The 26,276-nt window shown below is 46.1% G+C and overlaps 1 protein-coding gene across 1 annotated transcript in view; it reads right to left on the bottom strand.

Moving 5' to 3' along the window:
- Positions 1 to 26,276, bottom strand: part of GRID1 (glutamate receptor, ionotropic, delta 1) — an 840,572-nt gene that overhangs the window by 8,183 nt on the left and 806,113 nt on the right. Inside the window, exons 17-18 of the mRNA XM_011995401.1 lie at positions 15,418 to 15,584; positions 8,937 to 9,177 (exon numbers count right to left, since the gene is read on the bottom strand). Coding sequence (XP_011850791.1) covers positions 8,937 to 9,177; positions 15,418 to 15,584 — 408 coding nt within the window. The remainder of the gene's footprint in view (positions 1 to 8,936; positions 9,178 to 15,417; positions 15,585 to 26,276) is intronic.

Raw genomic sequence — 26,276 nt, 5'->3', positions numbered from 1 at the left:
GGTCACCTCTGCATGGCAAGTGTCATGGGGAAATCGGGGAGACTGGCTGGAGAATGCCAGGCTTCTACTTGGCCCAGCTAAATATTGTTCATGCAATGCTTATGCTGACTCCTTCAAAGGTTTGTAAAATATAGAGCAAACCAAATTCAAGTTATTTTCCTAATTACCTTATGCCATGGTGGAGCCAGCTCTGTTCAACTTTGCTCCTTTTTGTGTGTTCTATTTTGTCTGCTTTGTTTTCATTTTTGCATGTTAGACTACTTTAGGAATATTTTGTAACTGTTATACAGGGTATTAGTGGCTTAGCGCCACTCAGCATCAATGATCTTTTCCCAAGGAAGTCTATGGTTTATTGCTTTTAGGGAGTTACTGTCTCCACTGGATAACAGTTTGACAGGTTATCAAGAGGCAGGTTACCTGACGAAGAGACAGGACCATGACCCCAATAAGGACAGTAAGATTGAAGCTGAATCCTGAACAAAGAGACGGAGAGACAGAAAACGGTGGGTGCTTCATCTGCTGCAGCAGTGGGACTCCGTCAAACTTTCTCTTCCACAGCTGTCCTCCTAGTGTCTGGGTGCTGGGCCTCCACACAAGCCCTGACTCCTGCCCAGCATCAAGTCTGCATCTCTAGCATTCTTGGGACTGCTATGAGCTCCTGTTAAACTGTGGATAGAGTGTCATCTGTATTAGCGAGACTCAGTGCCACAATCATTTTGGTGAATATTTGTATCTATAAGGCATGTTCATTTTGAAATGTATGAATGGCACAAAACAAGTACCAGGGAGTCTGGAAGTTGTAGTTGAGAGAGGAATTCAGATACTTTCAGGGTTTAATAAGATAACCTTCTCTTCTCTTTGCAGCTAGCAAAGCTTGGAGAAGGCTGAACAAGCTGGTCACCCTCATTGGCAGAGACTTTCATTTCTGTGGAAGGGAAATTGATGACCTGGGGACCACTGGAAGAACTAGTTAGTAACTAGTCAGCTGCATAATCTTCCCTTTTCCTCCCTTCTAACTTCCCTTCAGGACTTTAAGGACCCCTTTGAAGATGAAAAGAAATAAAGTTTGAGTGGACTCAATTGAAGTGGGAACCGGGTGTCTTGGTTCCAGGGTTGCTCAACTCTGGATTCTGGCAGTTGATAGAGGGCCTGTCCTTTTTCTCAGTCAATTGAGCACTAGCCCAGGGTGTTCAGGAGATGCTCCCATTTTGTCAGAGTTTGGAGAGAAGGAAAGATTAACTTCCTGTCCAAGAAAGCCACAGGGAGGTAGGGGGTTGGAAGTAAGGGACAAGGTGAAAGAACTGTTTCTACTTCATGCCAGGGAAACAAACATGAGAGCTTCAGAGAAAGACAGACCAGCCAACATCCTCTGAAGGAAGATGTGAGCGAGGCACGTCTCTGAGCTGGAAGACTTCACCACTGAAGGGTGAGGGAGAGAAAGATGGAGCATGGTGGACTGTCAAGTGGCAAGGCACAGGTGTCAAGATGGAATGGTAAACACGGCGGTGGGGAGTGGATTGGGTAATACTAGAGCATTTAGAATCAAAACCAGCCCTGAGACTGAATGTGGAGATAGCTAGTTCCCTGACAGTCTGTTATTTCTGAAGAAAGAGCTTGACTAAGTTTATTTTACCTATTTTTTTTTTTTTTTGCTTGCCTCAAATTAAGGATGGATGAAGCAGTTCTAAAGACTGCTAAGCTGTGCTGCGGGAACCAACTCCCAATTGCAGTTATCATTAGGCTTTAAAGTCTCTGTGTCAGGACATGCAGAAAGTGTCTACACCAAATGGACAAACGTTCCAGGGGGGTTTCCTATCCAAATAGTTATTAAGAAATCCATCCTCTTCACATCAGTGTCACCTCATTCTACTCAAATTCCATCATTCCCAATAGCTCCAACACCAGGACAAATCCTGGGAGATGAGGGTACCATCTCGAGCCTCTTATTTTGGTTGTTTAACTGAATAAGAAAATGTGTATAACTGCAGCAAATGACTCCTGTGTTTTCTGAAAAACAAATGCAGCCCTTTGCTGTGTCTCACAATGTGTCCTTTAAGTTGCCTGCTCCTGCTGCTGTCTGTGGGAGCCAGAGCTGAGGTGCGGAGAACAGACTGCCTGGTTTGGAAACCCTGAAAGCATGGTCTGCTTGTATCACCCGGGGCCGTAGATTTAGCACTCATAAAAGTCATGTCTGCCTGTTCCTTCTGTGTCTCCAGCCAAGGAAAGAGGAGACAGGAGTAATCAGCCTACTCAAGGAAAGAGGCAGGCGTGATTTGAATAATTATCTATCTTTTAGACAAAATGGTGCATTCTATTATGTTATGCAAATTCAAATAATGGGCTTTTTTATGTGAACTACATCCGTTTACATCCTCATTATCCCAAGGTTTCAGTGTTCGGCCAGGTAATGACAGCTGTGAAAAGAGACTTGGAAACTTATTGCTACCTTCATTAATTTACTGTAGGTAACTGACCTAGTGAAACATCCCTGAATATGACATAAAATTCACAGACTGTGTTTACCCATGAATCCGGCTGAATTCCAGCTCTGTGTTTCTCATCCCATATTAAACTGACGACAGATGCACCAACAGAGGTTACTGGGGAACCTCTCCCAGGCATTGTCTTGCAGAGATAAAGTTCTGTAATTAAGCCACTGTTCACCAATGTGGAAATAATACAGTGTATTGGAAAACGGTAATTAACTAAACTATCATCTTTGTAACAGCCTGTTACACGTGGGACTCCTTAGAACAGACTTTGCTTGGAGTCCAACAGCTCTTATTTTAAGTTGGGCAGGAACAAAACTGGGGATGAGGGACTTCCCCCTGACTGAGCTGGCTGTTGGTGGCATTATCCTGTTACCACTGAGACCAACCAGGTGCTAAATTGGACCCAAGGGCTGGAAGAAATGCCACCAACACAATCTTCAGTGTTGTTTCCAAGACTTACCCAACCCCAATGGGCTGGGCTAGGGGTCTGAGAGTATTGGCTGGATAAGGACAAAGGAGCTCAATTACTTAAGTGAAATGGTCTCAGGAGATGGTGGTAGTTTTTCAAAGCATCAGGAGAAAGAGTTCTGATCAGTTCAACCACAGATATTTTAGGGAGGGCAATGAGAGCGAACCGACAATGACTTCACATCATGGTGGTAGCAGCAGGTGCACCAAGGAATGAGCTGAGGCTAGGGGTACAGCAGCTTGCTCAAGGCCACGCAATTCCATAGTAAGTGGAAGGTCAGGACGAGAGCTCACATCTACCAGGTTCCCAAACCTGGGCTCTTTTCTTTTCCTTTTTTTTTTTTTGTTTGTTTGTTTGTTTGTTTGAGACAGGGTCGCCATCTGTCTCCCAGGCTAGAGTGCAGTGGCCTAATCTCGGCTCACTGCAGCCTTGAACTCCTGGGCTCAAGCAATCCTCTTGTCTCAGCCTCCTGAGTAGCTGGGACTACAGGCACATACCATCTCACCTGGCTAATTAAAAACAAATTGCAGAGACTGAGGTCTAGCTTTCTTTGCCCAGGCTGGTCTCCAACTCCTGGCTTCAAGCAATTCTCCTGCCTTGGCCTCCCAAAGTGCTGGGATTACAGGCATGCGCCACTACACCCAGCCTAAAACCTGGGCTCTTTTCCATGACATCAGTGTGTCAAGAAATTCATCCTCCCCACACCAGTAAGAATTCATTCTACTCAAATTTCATTACCCCCAGTAGCTTCTCACCTTGGAATGCTGGCATAGATCAGAGGTTTTCATCCTTGGCTGGATATCAGAAGCACATGTGGAGATTTTAGAAATTATGGCAGTCCAGATCTCCCTAATATGACCCTTTGGGAAACAGGGCCCAAGCATCTGTATTTCTAAAAAGCCCCAGAATTCATCACCTCTGATATGCAGCCAGAATTGAAAGCCATTGATCCAGCTGCAATGATTACACAACAATTTAACATTAATAACATTTTCTTTATGTGAGTCCAGACTAGTTCATTCATTCAATAAACGTGCTTGAGCTCCTACTACCAGATGAGCTAATGTTCTTGATAAAGCATCTATCTTGGTCCCTGGCACATAGAAAGTGCTGAATACTTCAATTATATTCATCACCCCTTAATGAGAGCTTCCACTGTTCCAGAGAGAAGGCAAATTGATGGGAATCCAGAGGTGAGGAGGCACTGACGGATCTGAAGCAGAGACAGGCGGGTAAATAATTACTGGCAATGTGGAGCACACCCAGCAAGGGAGGCAGCTAGTGGTGGCAGCAGGCAGGGGAGGCTTTGCCAAGTGATCTGGTTTTGAGATACAGAGTGGTGTATGGTAAGTGTTCCATGGCTTCTCACTGGAGGCCGTGGGCTGAAATATGCACACTCACTATTCTTACTCTCATGCTAAGCCATTTGCTCCTGAGCATAGTTCTCAGGCCAGGCTGTTTCCAGCAGAAGGGAGAGACTGAGGTTCAGATAATGTAAATGTGTAACCAGAAGCCAGGAACCTGGCCCCGGGTAGAGCACCAAGTCGCAACCTTCATTCCCAAGTCCTCTGGAAAATGCTGCCTCGGAACCCAATGGGCTCATGCACATACCCAGTGGAAAGGACAGTGCCCTGGCCTTTTGACAAGCTTGTACCTGGGAGGCAGCAGGGGTACAGAGGTAGACACATTGTTCACATCCCATCTCCACCCTTCTCACTTCTGAGATGGATTTCATCAAGGATAAGGATGCCTTCCTCCACTACTGAAGAGGACTAACAAGATTGCTCAGCACAGGAAAGGAGCCCTAAGGTGTCACTTGTCTCCCTCATATTCCTCATTGCCTAGCCCAGAACCTTTGGATGGAGTAGCCCCTTGGCCACCATCAACCAAGCATGACCCTGGGCCAGGCACATCTTTAATTCACTTTATATGCCTTCCCTTGTTGAATCCTCAATGCAACACTGCTGGGTTGGCATAAATGAAGAAGAAAAATGTGCAGAAGGGCAAACTCTTTACATGCAGTTGAAGAAGACATCAAAGGAGTGGAGGCAAGGAAGGGTGTGGAGTGGAAGAAGTGAGGGCCTCTGGGATCTAATCTTTCATAGCAGGTGGGGGCATGCAGACAGAGGCTGCCCACAGCCAGAACAGAGAGGCTGTCTGCTCCTCCGTCCCCTGCTGCCCGGCCACCCTGGCCTCAGCCAGCTCCTGTGTGCGATGGAAGCCAGGCCAAGGGAGGGCAGGCAAGGCAGAAAGCAAGAATTCCAAACTCCGAGCCCAGTGATGGATGATTCATATCTCACTCCTCATGTCATCTCCCATTTCTGCAGTTCTCATCTTTATTTCATGAATATTTTATTCTCAGAGCAATGGCTCCACATCCCCCATAAATCTAGCGGGTAGCTCTTTACTGCATCCATGGAGCTTGGTGCATTCACCTGCATTGGATAACTACATAATCGTCTGATTCCTTAGAAAAAATATGAGCTCAAATCTACATGAATATTAAGGGGTTGAACGCACATTACTACTCTTCTTCAAGTAGGTGTCTAAACTGTGACGACATCCTAGAGCAAGCCATTAAACACAACTTGGGCTCTACCCAAAGACAGGTTTCTGGCTCTTAAGAAATACAGCCAATGCTTCAAAATGAAACATTGAAAGATCAACCAGACACTCTCACCTAATTGCAAATGCTACCCCATAAAACACGGGCAACCAAGAGCACAAAGTAGTTCTCGATTAAATACCATCATTATTTTTTGAAGGTTTTAAGAATATGCTTCTAAAAGACTGTTGTTTTGAGCCCTTTCCTGGTTCCTATTCCTTGCATGATAAAGTCAAAACCTCTCGGTCTGGCATTTAAGTTCTTCGGTGCAGGCCCCGTATCCCTCCCCAGCTTCCCCTGCTAGCATCTCCTTCCTCATGTTGACACTTCAGCCCTAGAGCTCCAGGAAGTATGATGACTTTGTTCACCTCCGTGCTGTTCACTTTGCCCAAAATGCAACTTCCTGTCTCATCTTTAGTACCAGGATTTGTATCAATGCTTCAAAGCTCAGTTCTAACAGCTCTGAGCCCCAACTAGTCTTCAATAACCACACCCCTAACCCCTCTGACCCCACCATGCCCTGGCTGGGCTGGATGCCCTCAGCACTTTTGTGATACTTGCTGATCACTGCAGGACAGCCTGCTCAATGAGTGGAGACTGCTGGGCCCAGCTCTCTGCCACATCTGTGCATGAGGAGGTAAGCTCCCTGAAGGCAGGGGCTGAGTCTCTACAGGCAGGCTTATTAAAGGAAGAAAGGGAGAGAGGGAAGAAGGAAGGGAGACATTGCATTTGAAATTTGGAAACCCATAAAAATAGGAAAAAGATGGAACATTTCCATGCAACCCTTCCTAGCAACACCAGAAGGGGTTGGAGGACAGGCAGCTGCTGTGCTTTTCCAACCTGCCTCTCTCCATGTGTCCTCATTCCTATCTGGAAGCAGGTTGGCAGCAGGGGCAGGAAGTCCCACATTCTGGAAGCAGGGCTGATGTATTCATCATTTCATAACTGAGATCCTGGACTTATGCAGAAGCCAGAATAAAAGGTAGGATGTTTTACCGGCAAGAAAGGAGCTGTTCCTCACAGCTAGGTGATTCCTTGGTCTCCTGGTCTCTACATTTTTTTCTCTTTTCTTTTCTGTCTTCCTATCTATGTCTCTTTAACAATCACCAGTCTCTCTCTCTCTCTCTCTCTCTCTCTCTCTCTCTCTCTCTGTCTGTCTCTCTCACACACATACACCACAACAATTAACTGTGGGTGGTCCAGGCTGAAATTGTCCAAACCGTCACTAAACTAGGCATTGTGAAGGGACATGGCTAAAAGCAGACAATGACTTCCCATCCAAAGGACAAGCTCTCCCTGCATGTGGCTCACAGATGATAGGCTAGAGGCTGGGGCTGAGCCTGAACCTGTGTCTCCAGGCCCCCAGCCTTGCCCACTGCTGCCCAGGAAGGCAAATTCCTGACAGTGTGATTTTCATCCACCTGGAGACCCTCCCCTGCTCCCCTGACACAAAAGGCCTTTGCACAGAGGAAACTAGGCTGAAGACTTACGGAAAATAAGCAAAACCCAAAACAAACAACATGGAGTGGGAGCAACGTGGGCCAATTTGGGGGCCTGGTCTTTTCCATCCTTCTCATCCTTCTTGGTTCTACTGGGAGTGGTTTTGGGACCACTCCACCATGGCTGCCCACTGATGCTTCCGTGCATAGAGACCTGGGTGGTGCCAAGCAGGTGAATGGTGCACTCTGGCCATGGCGTGGAGGGGCTGACACGATGAGGAGAGGTCAGATATGTGCGGCCTTTCCTTAACACTGCTCGTCAGAATAATTCACTGTCCCTCCCACTGACTTCTTTATACAAAATGTTCCGGTAGCCAAAGAAGCTCGGGACAGAACCATCAACTGTTCCTTTCAGGCCTTTCCCTCAAAGCTCTGCCTTTCTTCCCTTCTGAGCTCCAGGGGTGACAGGACAGCCACTGAGGCTGCAACTGGCTCCAGCTTCACATTCCCTTACATGGAGATACACTGAAGGATGGAGAGGAAGACAGATGTCCCCGAATATTGCAGATGTACAGAGTTAAGCAGTGTCCTCCTTCCAGGGAAGAGACAGCGTAAGGACAGAGAGCTCACTACCTGGTATAATGCAGAGTCCTGTAAAGGAGTGAGGGACACCCACCCCTGTCCTCACCCCTGACCTGTCAGGAATGCCCTTACAGGCCAACGAATGGAGGGTGAGATGTGGCCAGACACCCAGGCCACAGACATGGTGGACCCACCCTTCCTGTCCAGAGGTGCCAAATCCCTGCCCGAAATTAGGCTGAGAAGGAGCCCGCCGGCTCTTACGTCCTCCTGGCTGTTTTTCTTTCCTGGCTCAGTTTATTTTTGTGCCCCTTGGACCTCCTTCCTCTGAAACCATTTAATGAACTGCCCGGTACTATCTGAGCTTTCAGTAAAAACAAAAACAGGTAAAAAACAAAAACAAAACAGAAGTGCTTTTGGGTCTGATGCAGGTTGCTTTACCACTTCCTGTTTGAGGTTTATATCCATTTGCACCCACAGAGTCTCTAAGCAGAGCTGTGGTTCTAGACATAGCTGAGGCCTATGTGGCACAGAGTGACAGCCCCGTGGATGGTGTGGCTGGGCATGTGTAGTTTCTGCTGGCAAAGCATCATCACCAAATGACACTCCTTTCCACCCTCCCTTAGGGGAACTGTCTCCAGGTCTCTGGGGGACCTTGGTGAAGGCTTTATTTCAGAAAAAATAAAAATTAAAAAAAAGAGCTTGCAGAAGAATACAAACCCGATAAGAAGGAAGTGTGGAGGGACAGAATCAACTTGCAGTTGGCACATACAGGGAGGGACGTGTGCCCAGAACCTGGAGTGTGGACAGAGCTAGAGTGTTCCCTGGGCTGGGTGTACCCAGGAGGGACAGGGGCAAGGCTGGGCCCTGCAAGGAGGAGGGATATAGGGAGAAAGGATTGCTGGGAGGGACAGGGATCCCCTGATGCTCTAGGAGAACAGTGCCCTGTGGCCCTTGGTGAGAAGTCAAAGAGAATCAGGAAGGAACGGGCTCCTCTCTTACCCTACAGGTGGTCTCTCCAGGTCAGGGTGGAGGCACATGGGCGGGGCAGGGTAGGGAAGGGCTCTCTGGCGCTGCCCACGCTGTACCTGCTCTATAGATAAATACAGGACTTTAGTGGCTAAGGCTGGCACTGCAGCACTTTGTTCAAGCAAGAAAACATCCCCTACATTCTTCTCTAGTTTTAAAAACAAAATAAAACAACAACGAAATCCCCCAATATAAAACTCTGTTGTCTCCAGACAAGATGACTCAGGTAACTACTAACTAGAAACAATCTGCCCTCCCAGCGGCCCAGTGTGACACTCTTGCCTCTAGGCTGCGAAAGGGAGGGCAGGCCCCAGGGTGCTGACCTCCTTGGGGGTCTCCTGGTGGCACCGGTTGCTGTTCCACCACAACTCCAGGGCAGCCACCAGGCAGGCCAGGAGCAGGCCGATGGCCAGGATGCAGAAGACCCCGGCGAAGCTGTGCAGCTTGAGGGATTTGCCGTCGGCCTGGGCACTGGCATGGCTGGTGAGGTCACAGCGGCCCATGTGTGGCCACCACTTCTGCTTCAGCACATCCAGGTCCCCTGTGTCCTGCAGCTCCAGGATCCTGCAAGACACAATCCAGGTGAGCTATAGCCACTGACCTCATCGACTCAGCCATGAGGGCCCTGGCCCCTGCCCCACCATGCTGGCCCCACCACAGACAACACTGAGCCATCCTAGCAGCTTTCTGCCTTAGCTCTTCTCTTCCCAGTCTACTCCCCACACTGCAGGTAAAGTGTTACTCCCAAAATGCACATTAAGTTTTGTCACTTCCCTCCCCAACAGCCCCCCGCTCTTTCCCACCCTATCCCACTGCCCAAGAATAAAGTCTGACAGCAAATCACATAAGGCCCGTCACATGGATTCTGTGGCAGGAGCTCAAGATAAACCTGGGAATACAGAAAGGAAAGAGGCAAACATTTAGGTTGTGGATTTAGGATATTCCTGATCCTGAAAATGCTTTCTTTTGAGCTTTCATTACTATATCCTAAGTCTCTCCCACTGGGATTCACCAAATTATTCATACAATCATTTGATTTGAGGACCTTCTGTGCTTTGCCTAGTATGATGTTCAGCACTGCTGAGCTTATGGTCTAGAGATACAATCACTGACCCTAAAAAAATTAGCTCAATCAAAGTGCAGGCAGAACTGTGATTTAAAAAAAAAAAAAAATTTAATCAAAGTAGAGGTTCTAGGAAACAGCACATAGTAGGTGGTGTTCACTGGAGGATTGGAGAAATCCTCACCGAGGAGCCTACAGGTAAGGAGAAGCTTGAAGGATGACTAATCATAAAACAGCTCACATGGGTCTAGCATGTTCTACGTGCCAAGGACTACCCTCCATGCTTGACAAATAGTGTTGAATCTTCATTCGCATGCCAATCCTTTGAGATGGTTATTCCTGTTTTCCCATTTCACAGAGAAGGAAATCAAGGCACAGAGAGGTGAAATGTCTTGCCAAAGTCATTATGAGGCTGCCAGGGTTGGCTTTCAACTTGCAGGAGGAAGAACCTTCCTGAGACTAACACCCCATGTGAAAGTCATGCCTGGGGTAGCGCTTAGCACGTTTAAGAAGTGGAAAAATGGCCAGGGAGGCTATTGGGTGGTACGGGAGCAGGCATCAGGTGAGGACAGGGAAGAAGGCAGAGCCCAGACACGGGCTCTGAGAGGGCATCAGCGGCAGTTTCGATTTCATCATGTGTGCAATGGTGGGACAACCCATGCTGCTTCTGTACTCCCCACTGTGGTTTTCTCTGGTTGTGGTATTTTTGTCTGTAACCCAGGAGTCTTAACAGAGAGCCAGTGGTAGCTGGTAGCACTCAGACCCCAAACACCTAAGCTTTTCCAGTGGGGAGTGGAGCTCTTTAAGCCTGATCCATGGTGATATATTCAACTGATAACATCTGTAGAGGTCCCTCTGAGTTCTCTAGGTGTGTGTCGTTAGAGAGCAGCAGTTGTTTATAGCCAGGAGAAATTCACTGCCCACTGGACAGTTGTGTGATCTCTACCCTGGACCTGCATTCCAGCTCAGCTGTGACCACAGACCTGAGGCTATGCTCAATCCCCATACATGGGCTTGTGTCTGGTGGAGACAAGAGTCACAACCCTGAGGGGGTCCCAAGACCTGTCAGCATCATGGGCCCAGCACAGCATGGCCTCTTGATGTCTGGGAATGGCCTGGCTCAGTGCAAAGATTGGCTTTGGAGGCACCAGACCTCACCTGGACCAGGGACTTGCCCCTCCTAAAGCTCAGTGTTCTCATCTTTGCAACATAAACTGTTGACCCCCACTTAGATGAGCAGATCCTTTAGGACAGGAGTTGTGGGTTATTCTGTTTTCCCTGAGCAACCACAGTGACTGGCACCACTAAGGCTGTCAGTAGATGTCTGTTGTGTCAGTAAATGTGTGAATGTACTAATTGAGCAGTAAAAACTTGACTAAGATGGCTGTGGTTAGATATTGATATAATGTCCATTAAGTGCTCAGGGCACTGGTCAGGATGAAAGACACAGAATGTGGCTGTACATTCAGGGACTTGGTTGTTAAGATACATGTGCATTTATATGGTTTGGGGTCATGCTTAGATTGCCCCAGAACACTACAGACCCCTCTCATGGCACATCACACGGTGAACCGGACAGCCGCAGTGTTGTACCACCTCATATGATCACGTCGGGCCAACTCAGCGGCTGCATGTCTGCCTGTTCACTGGCCTTAATAAGTCTGTGCTGGTAGGCATGAGGAGGCTGAGCCTCCTGGCAGTTGCAGGAACCTCAGGGACAGATAGGCAGGACCTCAGGGCCTTTGAGGAGGTCAGCAGTTGAACAGCTAGCTAGCTATGGATAGACAGTAGAGCTTCGTGTTCATGGCTATCCATTCAAATCCAGGCTTGGAGTCTCTCAAATTTAGCTCTCTTATCACTAAAGCCTGAGGTTATAATAAATGTACCTACCTCACAGGATATTGCGACAAAATGAGAAGAGGGAACACATACAGACCGTTAGCTTGAGATCCAGCCAGTAATCAGAGCTCCATAAAAACTGGTTAGTAGTTGTCAGTCTGATGGCCACATTGACCAGTAGCCTTATCTTGCCAGCACTGACATGAGCGACCTTTTATAGAGAACACAGTAGGAGCTGATCATTTTACACTGTTTGAATCCTCATAACAGCCTGCCAAGTGGTTCTTATTATGTCTATTTTACGTCTCAAAGACCTAAAGCTCAGAATCTAGATGACTTGCCCACTGTTGCAATTAGAAAGTGGCAATGCTGCTCATCAGAGCTGGGTCATTCTGACCCAGGAGGCCATGGTCTTTCCAGAACAGCAGGCTGTTCTCCTGGGGCCAGCTTCGGGGCCTAGGGGATGGTGAGGCTCTGGCCAGATGGTGAGCACGCTTCTGCTCATTAGACAGATCCTGTGCAATGTCAGGGAAGTTGCTTAATTTTGCTGACCTCTTCTTCTTGCTCCCTATAATTGTATGCACTTTTTATACCCAGTCTTATCCCAGAATGATAGTAAGGCAATTTATAGGAAAGCATAACATAAAACAAAAAACCTAAACAAACAAAAATGATATTTAAATATGGAAGGGACAGAGGAAAGATAAAACAAGTCACAGGTACAAAATGACTTTGAGAATGAGGCTAAACTAATGCACACCGTAATAATCCATACTCCCGCTTACAAGAAAGCCAGAGGGATAATAGCCACTTCCTGAAGCCAGCTGTTCTATTTTCCAGACAGATATAATTGCAGGTGCTTTTTTTTATTCAATAGCTGTGGAGCCTGCTACACAGTAGGTGCTCAATAAATGGCTATTAAGTTGCTAAACATTTATTGAATGCCCACTCTGCATGCTGTGGTCTGCAAGCCTGTTTATAGCACATAAGCCCTGCCACACATGCACATGCATCTAGATTCTGTCTTCTACCAAAGCAAAGGAGCGTATCTGTATTGAAGGAAGTAGTTTAGTTCCCAGGATGAAGGGAAAGACAGTCACAGCAGTTCCACATAAGGCTAGGACCTACCATTTATACCAGAACCTGTTTTCTACAAATGGCATGAGGCACTGCTCTCAGGACCTGTCCCTTCACTCCTCTGAAACATGCCTTAGCTAGGGGCAGCTCACAGTTCTGTATGCACCATACAAGGAAGCCTTTTTTTTTTTTTTTTTTTTTTTTTTTGAGAACAGGGTCTCGTTTTGTTGCCCAGGCTGGAGTGCAGTGGTATGATCTCAGCTCGCTACAACCTCCGTCTTCTGGGTTCAAGCAATTTTCATGCCTCAGCCTCCTGCGTAGCTGGGATTATAGATGTGTGCCACCACATCCACCTAATTTTTTGCATTTTTACTACAGACAGGGTTTTGCTATGTTGGTTGGGCTGGGCTTGAACTCCTGGCCTCACGTGATCTGCCCGCTTCAGCCTCCCAAAGTGCGGGGAGCCACTGCACCCAGCCCAACAGAACCTTTTAAGGAACCACTGGCATCAGTAAGGTGGCAACCTGAGGTCTGAGTGTTGCTATTCAAGGGATGATCCCAGCCCAGAAGGAATTGTACCATACAGGAAGATGAGGAAACCGTGGGAGGCCAGCATAGGCCACTGGTGACGTTTCCTTATAATCACAGAGCACATGCCTTCTGATGAAAGCAAACAGTAATCAAACACTACTTGTCAAAATGACATGGAAACTGGACTAGCCACATTTGATTATGGTGACTGCTGGAGTCAGGAGAGCAGCCCATGGGGTCTCTGTTGGGAGGTTTTGCACATGGACCTCACGGTCAGTGGGTGGACAGGTAGTGGGCAGGCCTGTTTCAGAAAGCCTGGTCTCTGGAATCACACACCCCATGTTGGCCCTGGCCCTGGTCCTCTGAAGTCACACGAAGGACATCTCACTCCTTCTGCCTCCAGTAAGGCTTACGATATTGGAGGTGGGCAGCCACATCCCTCCCCACTCATCTCCACCTTCCCCAGGTTGAGTATTCTCAGGTTCTACTCTGACCTAATGGGAGTCCCCTCTGCTCTGACTCCATTCAGCAATCCAGCCAAGACCGGGGCTCCTGGACTAGTGTCTGCTGCCTCTTCTCTCCAGTGTGTCAATGTTCACTTCAGCAGACTCTCAGGAGCCATGTGAGCAGTGTGAGCACACGGGGACTCTAACCTTTCCTCGCTGGGGCCCCTGTGCTTCCATGAGCGCTGTCTTGGGGCACATTAGTGGTCTTGGTGCTGCTGCTGTGTTGGCCCCATGGGCTCTCTTACCATCTGTTCTAGAGAGATGCTCAGAGGTTGATGGTCTGTGGAATCGTCCTGAGCCTCCCATCTCAGAAAACCAACTGGTGTGAACCTCAAGAACACCAACGCGTTATAAATCCTGGAGAGAAGCCATTCTTTCTTCATGCATTTAATCTGAGCAATTGATAAATCACTACTCCTCCTTCCCTCTTGTCATCTCTCTCTGCTCCAGAGAGTAGAGGGAGGAACAGAATGTATACTTGATTAAATTTAAGGGAAAACCCAAAAGTCTCATTTACCTTAATTAGCCCTACTCTTTTCCTCAGTTTTGCAAAGAAACCACTGAATGGACTGGTTGCAGGCCCTCCTCCTCAGCCTTCCCTTGATGGGGCTGAGGCCCAGGTACTCATGAGCAGAAGGACACAATGTGGACATCTAGAGTGTGGGAGAAGGGAGGTTGTGGGGCTTGGAGATCCAGCAGCCACATCGGCATAGCACTAGGGCTCAGGAGACCTGGATTCTACTTCCAGCTCTGCCAGCAGCTGGCTCAGCAATCTGGATATCCTAGTTACCCTCTCTGAACTGCAGGATGTTAAAGAAATGATTTATAAGGACTCTCACGTCTCCAAATAGAAGTTCCTTAGTACTGAAATCCATGCATTAATCAGTTGACAAGCGTTGCCCCTGAACCTGGCATGATGCCAGCCTTTTCATTCAGCTGCTTCTGCCTCATTTTGGATTTGGGTGGACTCTGGCAGAGCCTGCCCGTAGGACTTCCTCACTGGGCTCTGCAGATTCATCCCTTCACCCAGCAAAATGCCCTTCACAGATGTGTGCAAGAAGATGGCCCAAGGCTTAGACATGTTGGGGACAGGAGCTCTTGTTCACAGCTGACTACTGGACAAAGGCCACTGAACTACCCATGCCCCACTTCCACCCTTTCTGGCTAAGGCCACATCCCTTCCCTGCCCCAGCAGACAGCATCTCCTTGGACAAGGAAACTTCTGCCCTACAATCAGAGGCCCCTTCCAGCCACGTGCGAATAAATATGGAGACATTCTGCTTCTCTGACTCTACTTTTTAAAAGTCTCCACATTGACTACTCCACTTTACAGGTACATTTCTCTTTAAAAGTGATTAGTAGGCCCTTATCAGATCCTGCTAATTATTCATTTTTCTGGCTAACTCCTCCTCATTCTTCCAGCCTCAGGTGTCCCCTCCTCTGGGAAGTTCTCCCAGATATCCTGGGTCTGGTGAGATGCCCTTTTCTGCCTGCCTCTACCCTAGCATACTGAGGATGTCTTTGCCACATGCTAATATGCTCTGGGCTGGCATTACCTGCTCACAACAGAGACCCCACAGAGACTCTGAGCCTTCCTGGCAGGGACCATATACTTCCACAGGGTCTGAGGGTAGGGGAGGAGGAAGCAGTGGGGCATAGTATGTGCTTAGGAAAATGTGATGAACAAAGGTGTTTGCATTGGCTCTTGTCTTCTAAGAGGTTATTCTCTTACCCTCGACCACTAGAGTCCCAAGACACTAGAGTCCCGAGGCAGCTGCCTGAGCTTACCTCTGGGAGAAGAGGTCCCTGTAGGGGCTGCCATGCTGCAGGGCAATCCCGTAACCCTTGCTGCTGATGCTGTTGCCGATGACAGTCACCGAGCAGTCGTCATCTGTCAGGGCTGCGTATTCCACCACGGCCACATCCCACAGGAAGGCGTAGTTCCCCTTCTTTGCCTGAAAGATCAAAATTACCATGAAATCAGGCAGGCCTGGCCAGTTGTGTCAGCTTTGATTGGTGAGCCATCTTGATGGTGGGATTTGAGGGACCCATCCTCAATGGTCTTCCTACCCACCAGACAGCACAGCAACTCTGCTACTGTTTCCTGGCCTACAAATACCAGCATTGGTTGAGGCCACTCACTTTGACTAGACATAAAATGTGTGCAGACCAGCCACAAAACATCTCATGGAGAGGGGAAGGGCGGAGGAACTAGAGGTGGGCTCTAAGACGAGCTTCCTGGTCACAGTGCCATGGGCCTATGTCTCAGATTAGAAGGCTCAGCTTTGGAGAGTGTAGAAAATCTAATGCCAGGTGACTGAGATTCTCAGATCAGAATTGTTGGGGAGCATAACAGTTGGGGATGAGGAACAGGGGAGAATAGAACCGTGGCAAATCTTATCCACTGATATTTCTACTTAGAACTTGTCTGAGTTCTGCTTAGGGTATCTCTGGAAAATGGCCCTGAATTCAGTGCCCCAGAGTAATGATGACTTAATATCAAGCACAAGCACATGCACATGTCTAGAGTCCCCTGTACATGAGGAAAAATCCATCAGGGACAGGGCTTGACTGTTATGGTGCCATGGCAGGCTTCTGCCACTTGTCTTTTATTGCCCACACATGAAGGTATGCACATGCCTGCACACACCCCTACACATGCACACACATGCCTTCACACATACACCTGTGCACATCCACATACATATGTGTAATACACACACATATATGCACCCATAAGTATGTGTTCACATACGTATGCACACACTCACATGCATATATGTTTGTACACACACATGTAAACACATATATGCACACACACGTGCAGGTTTCTGGTGTCACTGTCTCCATATCAGTGCAGTGGTGGCAGATTCTTCCATCGGGAATTTGCCTGCGGTGACAGCTAAAGTCCTACTCTGTCACACCCATCCACAGCAGAGGTTGTCTTCTATCCTGAACCACAATTCTAACTTTGCCTGGAGTTTGGGCACTGGGAGGGAATGCAAGCTGCTTTACTTTCTGGAAAGAGATGCAAACCTGACACTGTCCCTTGGCCATCTTGAAACAAAGTAGGATGTTCTTAATGCAGCAAAGTGCCCGGCTTTAATGCTATAGCGAGCACACAGACAACTCGTTGCCACTTCTTTCCTTTCTACCGTGGCTCGCACTAGATGATGGGGGGCCTCATTATGGGCTTAGTGACAGCACTGAAATATCACAGACAATAATAGGCCATGCTAGCAAGCTACAGGCTTCTTGGCATTGTTGAGGGCATTGTCCCTGGCTCCTGCCTTTGTTCAGTTGAGTCTTCATGTCCACTGAGACTTTCCAAAGAGTGTCATAGCTACTTAGATGAAGTTAGTCAAGATTTTATTTCTTTCAAGACCCCAAGTGCCCATGGCCCAAGATGGCTTATTTCCTTGTCAGAAGTTCTCCATTAGTAGGATTTGTGGGCAGAGTGTGACCTCCCGCAGTGGGAAGAGCCTGTTCCCAGACATTCAGACAATTTTGCCCAACAACCTTGTAAGAAATGACACACACCTGTGCCACTCATTGACTTTCACCTCAGGGAGCAATTCAAATATTACACCAAGGCCTCAGTCCTCAACCAATTCAATTTCAGAAGTCCTAAAGGACTCTGACCCAGGTTGCAAAATTACACACATCTCTCTCCTTCCATGTAGGAAGATAACAGTCCTATAAATTTTTCCTGCTGGCAAACAAGTTTTCTCACAAAAAGATAGACATTTTCAACCTCTTAGTAACCAAGTTTCTCAGCAAAATGTTGACTTATGACCTAATATTTGGTTTCAGTCAGACTTTGGAGCATTTCACATCCATGCTTGCAATTCAATATGACAATCAGACATTGTTATTTGTACAATTTCAAAAGGGCATGTCACTTTGAGGGAAAAATTAAGATCAGGTTTGTTTCTACATTTCAAGTGATGATCCAAGAATGAAAACAAAATATGCTGACTTAGACAGAGTGGAAAGGGACTCCAAGGAAAGCCTGATGTGGCCACTCTAATGGGACACGTGGCTTCCTTCAAGCCACAGGCATTTGTGACTCAGTTTGGGCTCAGGGACAGGTGAGCACAGCTGCATGAAAGCACCCACATTTATAGTCCTGCTGGCCTAAGCTGAAAAGGAGGGAACATCCAGAAGGAATGCTGGCAATGGCTCAGCCTCAAATCCCTGCTAACCAGGAAGGAAGTACAGAGGAGACAGTAGGAGATGCCTTCTGGACCTGCTGAATACTCCATCTCCCCATTTGTCTATTTGTAAACAGGGACTAAGTTCATCATTATATTTATTTTTTCTTTTTTTTTAAAAAAAAATATAGACAGTCTTGCTATGTTACCCAGGCTGAATTTGAACTCCTGGGCTCAAGCAATCGTCCTGCTTCAGCATCTTGAGTTGCTGGGACTACAGGTTCACGCCACTATGCCAGGCTGCCAATATATTTCTTGTGTCTGCTTGAGGAAGCATGTGGCTGGATCCAGAATCTGCCTGAAAATGCCGAAGCAGGAGCACCTGGAGAGGGTGCTGTCCCACATTTTGTGATGGGAACTGGAGGTAGGCTCTAGGATGAGCTTTCTGGTCATGGCATGGGCCTATGTCTCAGATTGGGGGTTCACCCTTGGAGAGAGCAGAAAATCTAATGCCAGGGGATTGTAATTCTATGGAAATGTAGGGGAGTATAACAGTGTGGAGATGAGAAAGAGGGGAGGATGGACTGTGGTAAATCTTATCCATTTAATATTTCTAGTTAGAACTTGACTGAGCCCCGTTTAAAGTGAATACAGGAAAAGGCCTTGACTTCAGTGCCTCCAAGAACAGGTGACAATATCCAGCACAAGTACATGCCTAGAGCTCCCTGTGCATGGGGAAGAACCCTTTATGGATAAGACCCTGACAGGGCCAAATCAGAAGCTCCAATGGTGGCAGGACAGGCCAGATTCTAGCTCTGTCCTTAGGAAATATCCTCCATTCCTAAATGTCATCTTCACTTCCTTGGCATCCCAGAACTTTCTCAGCCCTTTTCTTTCAGCTCCATGCTGAGTAAAAGGCAGTGCTGAAGTATTTCCCTGGGTCCCCAAGTTCATCTATTTCCAGGAGAACTTTCTGGACCTTGCAGACATCTCCCCCAGTTTCCAGTGTGTCACAGGGTCTGTCTGAGACATAAGGGTTCTTAGGTCTGACCATACTGTCAGGAACATTGCAGACGCCAGCTCTAAGAAGTCAAAATATCCCACCCATCATGGCCCTGTTGTCTTTATACAGACCCTCTTCTTCTCCCCTTGCAGAATGAGCTCCATCCTGTCCCCACAAAAACTCTAAGCTTTGCTTCTTCCTTGTAGGGTCAGAATCAGTTTTCCATGTGGCCCCTAATAATGATGAATTCACCCCCTTATTCTGTGCTACTTATCCACCGGTCTGACTTCCCCACTACGGGGAGGAACACCTAATACATCAAGCATCTGCCTCCAGGACAGCCAAGTGTGTCCTCTCTTCCCTGCCCCTCCTGCTGCAAGTTCACTCTCCTTCTTCCTTGAGTCTCAGCATTTCCTCCAATCCCGCTCCTAGGTTCAGTCACCTCCTCTGTGGGTGCAACCTCTTATCTAGCCTCTAGTTCTGTTAGGAAATCATGTCTATTTCTTTCTCGCCATTCTCCATCCCTTCACCTCCATTTCAGAGACCTCTCACATTAGGAGGCATTTGTCATTTCCTATTTATATTAACTCTTTTCTGTTGAGGATGTTTTCAGGCTCTGGAAAAGACACAGCATAGGCAGGAATCTAGCTTCCTCTCAACCTTATGCTATGGTCTGGTGCTTGTAGAGGGGGGAGGGTGAACCCAGTCACCTCCCTGCAGGTGTCCCAGAGTCCCTTGGCCAAGTGTCACAACAGATCTTTAGATCTGCTATTTTTTTGCCACTTCCTGTTCAGACCAACTCCTTCTTCCTGTATCTCCTAGTACTATCTTATCCCTACTTCCAGGTGGCTGTGGGAAGTTGAGGAGGATAATGTCTGAGAACAGCCATGATAGGTGGTAAGTTGTTTGCAAATAGATTGTTAGCATTTATCTCATAATGCCTAAAAGATAAAAGGGATGCCACTGATTTGAGTTCCACTATTAAAAGAAAACAAAAGCAAACACTATATTTCACCTTTCAATGGGTTAAGTTACCTTTATCTGGTTTGGCTGGTCCATTTATAATATTAAACACATTCTGAATTTCCAATTGCTGACTCACCATGGATCAATGCCTTAGAATAAGGCTGGTGGAAAGTTAGGCTGGAGACAAGGCTGTGGATACAGCCAAGCTTGCTCCAAGCCCTCAGCTCTCTGCAGAGCCTAGGTGGGCATAGACATCCAACAGTCCAGGCCCTTTTGACCCCAGAGAGCCCTTCAGGACTAGTTACAGGGTCCTGGGACTCCAACCCATGTTTCTTCCAGGAGCTATGAAACGTATTTGCAGATCATCCTAGAAAATAGATGTCTGCAAACTAATATATGTAAGTGGCCAAATTACATTTCTAGAACATATGGTCTAGAAATGTAATTTGGCCACTTACACAGTGCTTTAAAAAAAAAAAAAAAAAGATAATATCTAGTGGTAAAGGAATTGTGAAAAAAATATGCGTAATCCTTCATGGCTACCAGCACCACAAAATGATGCAACCCTTTGGAGAGTAATACAACAGTACAAAACACAAATGTTTAAAGCTGCTCATGTCTTTCACCTTTGCTAGTTGGGAATTTAACCAAAAAAGTAACCTAAATGTATCTAAAATGCATGACAAATATTCTAAATCAAGAGTTGACTCTAAAGTAAACATATGGTTTAAATATTTACTATTAGGGAAACAACTTAATAAATTATGGTTCATAAATGTGATAGCATTTTATGTAACAGATAGTAATATAAAGACTTTACAGAAACACTATATGTTTATATTTATATACATAGATATGAATACTTAAGGAAAGTGAAAGAAAATAATAGGATGAACAGATTATTATTGATAGATACAGTATTATTGCTCTTGTGTGTACATGTGAAATGCAATATTCTAAAAGATGGATCATCACCTAATAGAGCGGGATAAATGACACTTTTCTAGACAAGTGGGTGAAAGTGTTGTCTTTATTTAACCTTGTTTCACAGTTTGTTCTATCATGCATGACACAGACACCTAATCCAATCTGCATCCTCCATGTGCCCCTGGCTCCACTGTAGCAGTGCCCTGGCCCATCATCAACAGGACACAAAGGTCTGGGAGAGCTCTCAGACCTCTCCAGAACACTGGCTCCCTGATAATAGCCAAGCACTTGGAAAAATCTCCTTGACATTTCTGGCCTACCTCTAAACATTTTGCTTCATTTCATTCTCCCCTTTTCCTAAAAGAAAAGCAAACAAACAAACATGGTCCAGACATAAAAAAGAATAGATGCAGGAACTTTAGGGAAAGGAGGAAGAATATCTTGGCATGAGAAAAAGTCAAAGGCATGTGAGCATCTATCCCTGGGATGCCAGGACAATAACAGCTAGAGAGACCACCCAGTCTTGTCTCCCAGCAAACACCTTAGCAAACAGATTCCCTTCTCAGTCTACCTGCACCCTGGGTTGTTGCAAAAGGAAAAAAAAATTGACATGGTGAGGGAGTCTGGCTCTAACACTTACAGCATCCTCCCTAACATTTAGGGGAATATGATTGGCCTCTATTTGCTGGAGGAAGGTTGGGCTCTATAAAAGAAGCCGCGAGTGAGCTGGGTTATTGGATGACTTGCTTGTGTTCCATGACTTCACACCGGCAGTAAAATGAGATTGCATTGCCTTTTGTTGCTCCACTGATTCCACCCCTTTTGGAACTCACTTGGAGCACAACCTTTCAGAGACATCAGCCTTCAAGGCAAGAACCTCATTACACTATTACATTCCATCCTAACTGCTTTGGAAAGGGACAAGCAACCACACTGCTCCCCCAAATGAGAATGTTTGTGCTGCAAACATCAGTCAGAAACGCTATCGGAAAGGAAGCACAGAAGGAAGCCAGGTGCCCGTAGTGCCAGGTACAGGGTAGGTGTGGGGCCCCCACTGGGTACCAATGCCTTCAGAAACCTGATCCCTTTTTTATCTATGTAATACTTCTCAAGGGCAGAAGATTCCACCTCATTTACAGACAAAACAACAACAACAACAACAACAACAACAACAACAAAAACTGAGGCTCAGAAAAATTAAATGACATGTACCAAACAAGCCTGAATTATGAACAGTGGAGCCATGTCAACCTGAGTTACATCTGGCTCCAAAGAAGTCTGTGCTGTCTCCTCTGTCCTGGTTAGACTCATGAAGAATGGACTGGGGAGAATTCAACTACTGTCTTTGCTCTTGGACCACTTCCCAGGGAACATTGCTGGTGACAGACCACACACAAATGGCAATGCCTGTATTTCCCTAGCTTTAGAAACAAAAGTGGTTCTTGGGGTCACTGAAACTCTGGAAGAAGGGAGGACATGGGGTCTGCCTGTTCTCTGTACATCACGGACTCTTTGGAAACCTGACACATTCTCGTGTGCATTCACCATCTGTGCAGAGTGCATTCTGCCTCTGCTTCAGCCACCATTTATCCTAACAAAGCAGAACTCAGCCTTTTCAGGCATCCTAAGTCTTAGTTCCTATAGTCATATTCATACAATGGCAACACATTACCACAGGCAGCTTGAACCCTGGCTACAGTGATACCTGTATTATGTATGCACCATGCCAAATTATAAGATTCAACAGTAAAACCCAGACCATCTGCAGAGAAAAAGACAATTTTGCAGTCGGCTGGTGGGAGTGTGGCTGGCATGATATTTCTGGAATGGCAATTTGGTGGGGAGAATTGAATGTTTTTAAAATGTGTACATGCAGCGATTCTACCCCGTGGGATTTATCCTGAGGAATTATTCAATTTTCAAAAAGTGTTTGCATAAAGATTTTTTCAGGGCAACACTGTTTAAACTAGTCAGAAGTTAGAAACAACCTAAATGCTCAGTAATTGGGAATCAGCTAGGTGAATGATAGTATTAGATGGTGGAACATTACGTTACCATTAGTATGGGGCTTTAAAAGAGCATTGATTGTTAAGGGAAATTTCCATGGGAAAAAAAGAGGCACCCCTGAGCTATGAACCAGCCTGGGTTACTGAGTCCAACTGTATGAGTTTAAATGCCAGCTCCACGCTTGCTGTCTGTGCAGACGAGTTGCTTAACATCTCCGAGTCTCAGTTCCACTGGATAAACTGGTCCCTACCTCACAGAGTCCTGATGAGGATTAAATTACTCAATATGTGTGATGTGCTTAGGATCTTGCTTAACATATGGTAAGTGCTAAATAAATGATAATCAATCTTATATTGTTTAGTGGAAAATGAACCTATTACACTAGAATATTGACATTGTGACCGCCTCTTAAATTATTATGTAAATCTTTATGTTTGTGAAGGATCAAAAATAAGTGCCAAATACAAGCCATGGTCATCTTTGGGAGGTACCATCATGAGTGACTTTTGTTGGTTTTGAACATCTCTTTGTTGCCTACGTTTCCTGCAGCTCAGCAAGACTCACCTTTTGTGACTACGGATATCGAGGCTCAGCCTCCTTCCTTGTGCACAGTGCCGCAGCAAAAGCAGGGTGCCCACTGTCACAGCTCAGCTCTCCAGTGACCCTACTGTCTCAGGGGCTAAGAATTGTTTCCTGAAAAGACAGTTGTGAGTGGGAAATTCCCGAAGGCAAAACACTGTACCTGGCACAGCATGAGGGCTCAACGCGAGTTCCGTGTCCTCCTCCTTCCCTCAGTTCCCAGATGGTCAGGAGATCCATCTGTCAGCTGTGATTGAAGCATTTTCCCTCCACCTACTCCCCTCTTGCCAGTCACCCCCCATCTTCACCAACTCAGCAACACACTCTGTGTGAGTATGCAGTGTGTGTATGCAGAAGAGTGTGAGTTTGTGTGTTTATGTGCATGAGAGTTGTGTATGTGTATATGTGTAAGTGTGAGGGAGATGTGTTTGTATAGATGTGTACATGTGGATGCACATGAGAATATATGGGTGGGTGAGTGTGTGTGCATTCGATAATACACGTTAGTGTCTATAGGTACGTATTTATGTGTATGTGTGCATGGGAATGTGTGAGTGTGTGTATGGGTGTGTGCGTGTGCGCATGTTGGAATAATGTATGTACAGGTATGACTGTGTATGTGTGTGAATGTATGTGAGGGAGTGAGAATTATGTGAGTATGTGTACATGTGTAAGCGTGAGGGAATGTGTGTGTGTGAAGGTGTGTGTGTATACATGTGAGAATTGTATATATGTGTGCAGGTTGATGAGTGAGTTTATGTGTGAGTGTGTGAGTATGTGTATGATTGTGAGCACCATTGTCCCAAGGGAGGCAGCAGAGAAGAGGACTCAGGTACCAAGCTGCTGGAGAACCATGAAGGGTTCAGAAAAAGTGGACCTTCAGCTGGAGATAAAGAGCCCATCTCTAAAGAGAGAACAATGGAGAGAGGTGATGCAAAATCAAAATGATGTGAGGCTGTGAGGCCGACCATTGGTGGGCCCAGCTAGGAGGCTGCCAGGAAACCTGCTACCCAAAGAATGAAAGGTAAAGACTTTTTATCTGGATCAGACTCTGGACCAGCAAAAGGAGGCAAACCAGGACAGGCTTAGTTGGGGGGCAAGAGATTGCAGACAAACTCTCCACAATTACTGAAAAAGCTGCTTTCCTGAGGGTCCACAGGGCACAAAGTCAGTTTGGCTCCTGGCTGCAACCCAGAGTGAACAGGATGGGACTGGACAATGAGATGACACAACCAAAGGGGAGCAAGGCCATCTGGCAGCAGGAAGGCCTCTGGCTTGTGTGGCATGTAGAGCACAGACACTAGGGCAGCCCTTAGCTTTGTCATGAAAGGCCCAGAGAGGCCACCCATGACCTGGGCAGGAGAACTGAGAAGATGGAGGTGTCGCCAGGCTACAGCAGTAGGACATGGCTCCTGATGGCCAGGTGCCAGGATTTCTGCAAATGATTGCCTGTCTCATCCTGGTATTCCTGTTTCCTAGAGTAACATAGTCAATAGTGAGGAGGACAGCAGTGGATAGAGAGAATGAGAGTAATTCTGCATCTCAAAAAGGCCACCAATCCCTTTTTTCCATGAGTTTCTTTTCTTTGTTAAAAAATTTGTATAACTTTAAAGGGTACAAGTGCAGTTTTGTTACATGGATATATTGCATAGTAGTGAAGTCTGGGATTTGACTGTAACCATCACCCAAATAGCCTACATTGTACCCTTATGTAATTTCTCATCCCTTACCCCCATCCCACCCTCCCACCTTTCCAAGTCTCTAATGTCTGTTATTCCACACTCGATGTCCAGGTGTACACATGATTTAGCTCCCACTTATAAGTGAGAACATGTGGCATTTGATTTTCTGTTTCTGAATTATTTCACTTAAGATAGTGACCTCCAGTTCCATCCATGATACTGCAAAAGGCATTATTTTATTCTTTTGAATGGCTGAATAATATTCCTTTGCATAAATATACATATATATATCACATTTTCTTTATCCAATCAACAGATTGATTTCATATCTTAGATATTGTGAACAGAGATGCTATAAACATATAACTGCAGTTATCTTTTAGATATAATAATTTTCTTTGAATAGATACCCAGTAGTGAGATTGCTGGGTAGTTCTATGTTTAGTTTTTTGGGAAATCTACATACTGTTTTCCATAGAAGTTTTAGTAATTTATATTCCCACCAACACTGTAGAAGCATTCCCTTTTCTCTGCATCCTCACTAACATCTGTTATTTTTTGTCATTTTAATAACAGCCATTCTGACTGATGTAAGTGATATCTCACTGTTGGTCTAATTTGCATTTATCTGATGACTAGTGATGTTCTGCATTTTTTTCCTATGCTTGTTGGCCATTTGTATTTCTTTGTTTGAAAAATGTCTATTCATGTCCTTTGCCCACTTTTTAATGGAGGGACAGATAGCCAGAATTTGTAAGAAACTCAAACAACTGAACAACAGCAACAATAACAGAAATGCCTTTTCTCTTACGTTATCTGCCCTTTGATTTTTAACTTCGTTTATAGAATTTTCAATTCCAGGTCATAGAGAGCACAGCATGGTATGTTGGCGAGAACAAGGATTTGGAGACAGGCAGACCAGGTCTTTCTTTAGCATCCTTGGCGAGCTATCTGAGCCCTCTGAGCTGAATGCCCTCACCTAGAAGACAGGAATAGCATGCCCACCTCACACACTTGTCACAGGAAAAGACAGTGTGGTGCATTGAAGAAACGCAAACAATAACACGCTATTCTCATGATCATGACAATCATTACCTGCATTATCTTCTAGCTGAAAGTTTGGATCCTGATAATGCAATTGCCTTGGAATAAATAACACTTGAAATTGTCCTCAATCATCAGTATAGTAAATTAGAAAAATTGTTAGACTAGGCTGGATCACAGTCTTGGCCCAATTACTGATTTCATATCAATTTATAAAAATGGAAGAGTGGCACAGATGGTCCTTCAGGTCTTCTCCAGAACTGGCATTCTCAAAGTCTATGATAT

Source organism: Mandrillus leucophaeus, unplaced genomic scaffold (assembly GCF_000951045.1).
Source record: "Mandrillus leucophaeus isolate KB7577 unplaced genomic scaffold, Mleu.le_1.0 Scaffold488, whole genome shotgun sequence".
In the NCBI taxonomy this organism is placed as follows: Eukaryota; Metazoa; Chordata; class Mammalia; order Primates; family Cercopithecidae; genus Mandrillus; species Mandrillus leucophaeus.
The sequence above is the reverse complement of the archived record's forward strand: the minus strand, read 5'-3'. Positions and strand labels throughout refer to the sequence as shown.